Source organism: Mus pahari, chromosome 20 (genome assembly GCF_900095145.1).
Source record: "Mus pahari chromosome 20, PAHARI_EIJ_v1.1, whole genome shotgun sequence".
Lineage (NCBI taxonomy): Eukaryota > Metazoa > Chordata > Mammalia > Rodentia > Muridae > Mus > Mus pahari.
In genome coordinates this window covers 8,421,615-8,428,504 of record NC_034609.1, presented here as the reverse complement: position 1 = coordinate 8,428,504, position 6,890 = coordinate 8,421,615, and the positions used below count along the sequence as shown (strand labels likewise).

Genomic DNA, 6,890 nt, shown 5'->3' with positions numbered 1-6,890 from the left:
TTTTTTTGGTTTTTTTTCGAGACAGGGTTCCTCTGTATAGCCCTGGCTGTCCTGGAACTCACTTTGTAGACCAGCCTGGCCTCGAACTCAGAAATCCACCTGCCTCTGCCTCCAGAGTGCTGGGATTAAAGGCGTGCGCCACCACGCCCGGCTCATGTATTCTTTAAACAGCATATAACATCTGTTTCCACAGTACTGACACTAAGACGCTGACACTAAGACGAAGTCATGTAGAGCTAGGGAGATGGCTCAGTAATTACAGTGCTTTCTATATAAACATGTAAAAAGAGTATAGTGGCTCCTGTATAACTCCAGCCTTGGAAGGTGGACACAGGGGATCACTGTAATGACCTGGCAAGTGAGCCTAGCCATATCTCCAAGCCCTGGATTTAAGAGACCTGCCTCAATGGGTAAAGCAAAAAGAGCATTCTCAAGACGATTCCTGACAACCCAACAACTCCCTCATACACAACCTGTCTGTCCCATCCCTCCACCCAAAAATGGGAAAAGAAGTCACTTGTAGATGACTAGTCTACGGGAAGGGGCTGGTTGTTGTGGTACACAACTGTAACTCTAGCACTCTGGAGATGGAGGTAGGATCCAGAATTCAAGAACAGACTCATGGGCTGGAGAGATGGCTCAGCGGTTAAGAGCACTGACTGCTCTTCTGAAGATCCTGAGTTCAAATCCCAGCAACCACATGGTGGCTTACAATCATCCTTAATGACATCTGACGCCCTCTCCTAGTGTGTCTGAAGACAGCTACAGAGTACTTACATATAAAAATAAATAGTAAATAAATATTTTTTAAAAAGGACTAGACTCATATAACATATTAAGTTCAACCAACATAGGGTTCATAAACCCTGTCCAAAAAAAAAAAAAAAAAGTCAGACTAATAAAGTCTAGGGGAGACTATGCACAGGTTCTATGCAACCACTATACCAGTTTGTATAAGGACCATGAACATTTGTGGATACTGGAAACTGAGGGACTTAGAGCTCTGAGACCAATGGTGAAGACTATTTCTTCAAAAATAGGTCTGAACCATCAGGACATTCATACAGACAGTATAAAGTCATAATGACCAAACATAGGATTGAATTTCACTTTTTTTAAAGACAGGATCCCACTGAATAAACAGGCTGACCTTTAACTCACAAAGACCCTCTTGCCTCTCCCTCTCAACCACTGGGCTTAAAAGTGCTCACAATTAAAGAAAAAGATACAACCACAACAACAAAAAAAAAGAAGAAGAAAAAAAAAGTGCTCACAATTTTTGTTTTTTTAATATATGTATGATGTATTTACATCCATGTAAATGTGGGTATGCCTAAGCCATAAAGTATATAGAGATAAGAGGATAACCTTAAGTACAATATATTGTCAACATATACAGAGAGCTTTTGGGGCTTCTCTTTCTCTATAACACTTATCCACTGGACAGTGGTGGCGCACACCTTTAATCCCAGCACTTGGTAGGCACAGGCAGGCAGATTTCTGAGTTCGAGGAGGCCAGCCTGGTCTACAGAGTGAGTTCCAGGACAGCCAGGGATATACAAAGAAACCCTGTCATGAAAAACAAAACCAAAAACAAACAAAAACTTTACCCACCAAGTTATCGCTGTAGCTTAATTGTTTTGTTTTGATGCTCTAAATTGACACTGACCCGTTAGGATATATCTTTTACAATTTGGGAAAATAAAACCAAAGCTGAAAAATATTACTAAAGATATGTAAAAATTTTTTGTAGTTTACCTGAGCTTGTTTTAGATAGCACTGGGACAGAATCCAGAACTTGACACATGCTAGACAAGTGCTTAATTAATGATCTACCCCTCAGCCCATTCTTTTCTTTTTCCCCTCCTTTATTTATTTATTTTTTCCCTTTATTTCTTGAAACAGGTCTGTGTAGCCTTGGCAATCCACCTGCCTCTGCTTCCTGAGTGCTGGGATTAAAGGTGTGTACCATCATGCTCTGGCCTTCTTTGCTTGCTTTCTTTTTTCTTTCTTTCTTTTCTGAGACAGTGTCAGGTAGCCCAGGTTGACTTGGAACTTGCTATGAAGCTAAGCTTGGTTTTGACCTTCCAATCCTGTTATCACTCTCCCCAACCCCTCGAGTGCTGGGGTCACGGGTATGTGCCATACTTCCTGCTCTTTGAGACCAGGCTTCCCTATGTAGCTCATGTATCTGCTTGCACGACAGGAGTGTAGCTGGGCACTGTTTTCTTTTTTAAAATTTCTGTGCATTATTGCCTGGTCTTTTCTTCATCACACTGATCAACACTGGTGCACAACATCTGGCTTCTTTGACTTCTTCAACTAGTACCTGTTGAAATTCTCCACTGAAGAGGAGGGAAGCTGGGCCAAATCCACTAAATGTAGAACTACACCTTGGAACTGTCTATTTCTACATGTTGAAGAGAGCTTCAGAGCTTTTCAGAAAACCCGGTCAGATGACCAGGGCTGAGGAGGCTTCTCAGGGTTCAGGAGATAGTGCCAAAATGCAAGGAAACAACTTCTCTACCATTCATGAAAAGGAGGTTAGGAAGATGAAGGCCATCTTGCAGGCCCGTCAGAATGTAAGGAGTAGAACCAACCATCATAACTTAGAGGAAACACACCCTCTTCTATCTTTTCAAGGGTCCTGATGTGACAAGAAATTCTATGGTCATTCCTAATATGTTCTCCTAAAATAGACCATTGAGCTGATGATACAGCTCAATGGCAGAGCAACTGTTTAGCATGTGTGTAGTTCTGATTTCTAACACAAAAATAAGAGACACCACCACACACAGGACTCCTACCACCCCGACAAAAAATAAAGAGGTTAAAATTAGATAAAACTTGCCAGTAGGGGCTGGGGAGATGGCTCAGCATTTAAGAACACTTGCAGAGGACCCAGGTTTGATCCAGAGCACTCACACAGCGGCTCACAATTGTCTCTAATTCCAATTCAGGTAATCTGATGCCTTCTTCTGGCTTCTGCGGGCACTAGGTGCACATGTGGTACACATACATGCATGCTGGCAAAATACACATAAGCAAACAAAAAAGATCTACAAGTAAATGTTTTCTTCCTTTTCTAGGTCTGAAGGAGAGAAAAGGAATCTGAGAGCTGGCTAGATGTCTCAGCAGATAGTTTTTCCCATGAAAACCTAAGAACCTGAATTCAGGGTACTGGAGAGATAGTTCAAGGCTAGAATCCAGTATTGATCTTTAAGATCCAGGTTTGACTCCCAACACCCATGTCGGGAATCTCAAATCAGCTATAGAGGATCAGTTGTCTCTGCCTTCCAGGGGCTTCCATGCATATGCCACTCACTGCCAACATAGATACAAAAATAAAATTAAAAAAGAAAGGAATGAGGTCACATGTGGTGGTGCACACTTTGAATCCCAGCACTGGGGAGGCAGAGACAAGCAGATCTTTGACTTCAAGGCCCGCCTAGTCTACAGAGTAAGTTCTAGGTCAGCCAAAACTATACAGTGAGACCCCATTTCAAAAAACAAAAAGGAAAGGAAAGAAACCCCTTTACTGAAGAGAATGAGATGATGGATCCCTGGCTTACTAGACAGCCAGGCTACCAGCACTGGAGCTCCAGGTTTTACAGAGACACTCTCTTAAGTAGGACAAGGCTAGACAGACAGCCCATGGTTAAGAGCACTGGCTGCTCTTCTAGAGACCAGGTAAGATTCTCAGCACCTCCATGGAGACTCACAAGCCTGTAACTCAAGTTCTACAACACCCAACTCCTTCTTCTGAACTATGTGGCTATCAGGCATTCAAGTGGTGGCATAAATACATGTAGGCAAAACATACACACAAAAAAATAAAATAAAATAAAAATAAAAAGGTGGACAGCAATTGAGAAAGATCACTTGCTGTTTCTCTGGCCCACACCCACAAATTAAACTAAAAAAAATAAAATTTAAAAACAACCTGGACTCAGAACTCAGAGACAAACTTCAGTGACAATGCTTCTACTACTGTCTGACTGACTTGGAAAAATCACCCTGCTCCTATTAAAACATGACCAACAGATCCTTTCTGGTTCATAAAGCGTGATGATTGGGTGTTCACGCCATTGCGTGACATGTGCCGCCCATAAACCTTGTTACGACGTGGGCACATTACCCGTCTGACATGAAAAAAAAAAAAACAAAAAAAAACATGAACAACAGGCTGACTCTAGCCTCGCTGTTCTGATTCTATAAATAAGGAATAAAAGTAATACTAGGCAATGACCATGCAACCACTTTTAAATGCAAGAAGCACAAACAGGCTGATTGAAACCTGATCTCTCAGCATCTGGGAACTGTGAATCCCTTAATCTATCAGCCCCTTATATCTCCTCTTGGCTTCCAAATAAACCGTATTCCACAGTTACTCTACCTTTTATTTATTTATTTACACCCTGTCTTGTTCCAGTAAGGATTTAACCCAGCTTATTCTATAGTTAGTCATAAGTAGATTTGTTTAAACTTAAGGAGTAAGAAACTAGAGAGAGGCTGAGCCACTGACCCACCCCAAGCACACAGATAGCAGCTCCAAGTGAGCAGGAGTGGCTGGCTGAATACCACCCAACAGCCACCAAGAGGCACTAGTTGCCACAGCCTAGGCTCTCAGAACTCCACCTCCTCAGCTGCTACATCCTTTTCAACACTCAGTAGAGAAATGGCCTCGTGGAGTGCTTCCCTCTGAAAGCAGGACTTGCCTTTTGCTCGGGAAGCTGAGAATCCAAAGTGACCTCACAGTTTACATGTCCATGGATTTATTTGAAAGGTCTTTTGCTCTTTATGGCTCTTGTCCTCTCATCTCTGAGATGAGAGCCATGTCCACCTTTATGTCCCACAGATGAATTAAGTCTTTCTGTGAAAGATCCACAAAAGCCAGAGGCCTCCCAGTTGATGGAAGTTGGATCCCATCCCTGTTTGGCCAGTCTACCCACTCCCCAGACAAGGTCAGCCCATCCAAAGGGATGAGGGGTTGGTTCCTTGCACCGAGTTAGCTGGCAGCTAGCAGAAATCTCAGAAACTGGCCGAGGCCTGCCTGGCTGTGGCACCCTCACCTCAGGACATTTACCCAGACCCGGATCTGGGGAGACCAAGTTACCTACAAAGCCTGGAGTCAAAAGCCCCCATCTCTCCTCAGGGGAAGCTCAGACATAGGATCTGGGACTAACTTAAAGAAAGAAGGCGTATATGCCTATACACCTATGTTGTTACGGTTGGCAAGCAGTTGTCTGGGGAGGGGTTGATGGGAGCCATGGGGTGGAGAAGGTCTTGCCACCGGCAGACAGGGCAAAGAAGAGTCTGGCTGCTTTGTAGGAAAAGATACCCACAAGGAAAAGGAGGGGACGGGACTGGAGGTTGGGCTTCCACAGGACACATGGACGGTTTCCTAGGAGGAAGGGCATCATCCCGGGGTCTAGCCATAGGGAAAGGCGTGGCTGCGGGTCTCAGGAGCCCCGTGGGGGCTGACACCTCTCCGGGGACCGCGTACAAGGACGAGCGGTGCTAGGCGTGGGGTGACGAGGCCTCCACGGGACAATGCACCCTGGACAGAGTCGGCCCCGCCGAGAGGTCGGAGCTGGGCCACGGAGGCGTATCTGATGGGAGATCTAGTTGGCCCCGGGAGATTGGGGGTGGCGAAGCCCCGAGGACAGGAGGGTCTGGGGTCCCCGGCTCGGGCCCGGCCTCACCGTCAGACAGGGCCTCACTGCATTCGAAGCTGATCTCGAACCGGAAGGGGCTGTGGAAAGGGCTCGGGTTCTCCAGCACAGCCACATTCAGCACCGACACCTTGGCCATCACCGCGCCCGGGAGCCGCAGCTGCTGTGGGGACTTCTTCACAGAGACTTGCGACAGAGAAGGAGCGGGGGACGACAAGACAGGAAACCTCCCGGCGTCTCCCAACTCTTCCCTCTGAAGCGCTCCTCCGCTCAGCGCGCTCCCTTCAAATAGCCGGCCCCGCCCTCCAGCCAATCGCCGCTAAGGACCGATGACGGCGCGAGCCGTCAGCCAATCTCGAGGCGTCTTCAGGCGCGCGCCTGGACCCGCAGACCAATCAGAGAAGCTCCCTCTTCCAGGGCCCCAGGAGGCGGAACGTTAATCTCTTGGCTTCGTAAAGGTCTATCGGGAGCCAATCCCTGGAGTCTCCGACTGGACTAGCTCGCTCCGGGGTGGGCGGAGTTAGAGCGCGGAACTTCTCTCGTCCAATCCCAAGGGTTACCGCACCGGCATCCCCCCCGCCCCTCGTTCCGCTTTTCCGGTAGACGCACCTCACAGAGAGCAGCGCCACCAACGGCCGAACGGTGGCGCGCGACTCTCACTAAAACGCGCTGAGAGGCCGGCACTGGCACCCGCAGGGATTGACTAGCGATCGTGGGCGGGGCCTTAAGCGGGTTCCTGAGACGTGATTGGCTATCGTGGTGGGCGTGAGGCGCGCCGGGCTGGAGAGCCGTGGAAATGGCACGCCCTCGCAGTGGAAAGCGTGAAGGAGGAGAGAGTGGCTTGGGCGGTTTAGGCGGCTGTCAGCAGGTGAGCGTTTCCGGGGACTACCCTGAGGGGTTCCTGCCTTTGAAAGACACGGTCGAGGAGACTGTCGAGAAGGTCTGGACCACCCCCGAGACAAGATGGCGCAGCGATGAGGGAGGATACAGGATCGAGTCTCAGTACGAAAGAAGTTCTAGTTCGTGGGCCGACCAGGGTTTGAATCCTGCCTCTGCACTCCGCTTTTCAGCCCGTTGAAAAAAATTCGCTGTTGTGGCCGGGCTTGGTGGCACAGACCTTTTATCCCAGCACACGGGAGGCAGAGGTAGGTGGACCTGTGAGTTCGAGGCCAGCCTGGTCTACAGAGCGAGTTCTAGGACAGCCAGGGCTACACA

The 6,890-nt window shown here is 47.7% G+C and overlaps 1 protein-coding gene and 1 non-coding gene across 2 annotated transcripts in view; one reads left to right on the top strand and one right to left on the bottom strand.

Moving 5' to 3' along the window:
* The window catches only part of Asf1b (anti-silencing function 1B histone chaperone), a 14,943-nt gene extending 8,806 nt beyond the window's left edge, over positions 1-6,137 (bottom strand). Inside the window, exon 1 of the mRNA XM_021220184.1 lies at positions 5,706-6,137. Coding sequence (XP_021075843.1) covers positions 5,706-5,814 — 109 coding nt within the window. The 5' untranslated portion in view covers positions 5,815-6,137. The remainder of the gene's footprint in view (positions 1-5,705) is intronic.
* On the top strand, positions 4,045-4,148 carry LOC115062714. The gene has a single exon (XR_003842646.1). It is a non-coding gene; the product is annotated as a small nucleolar RNA U13 (small nucleolar RNA).
* Positions 6,138-6,890: the final 753 nt, after the last annotated feature.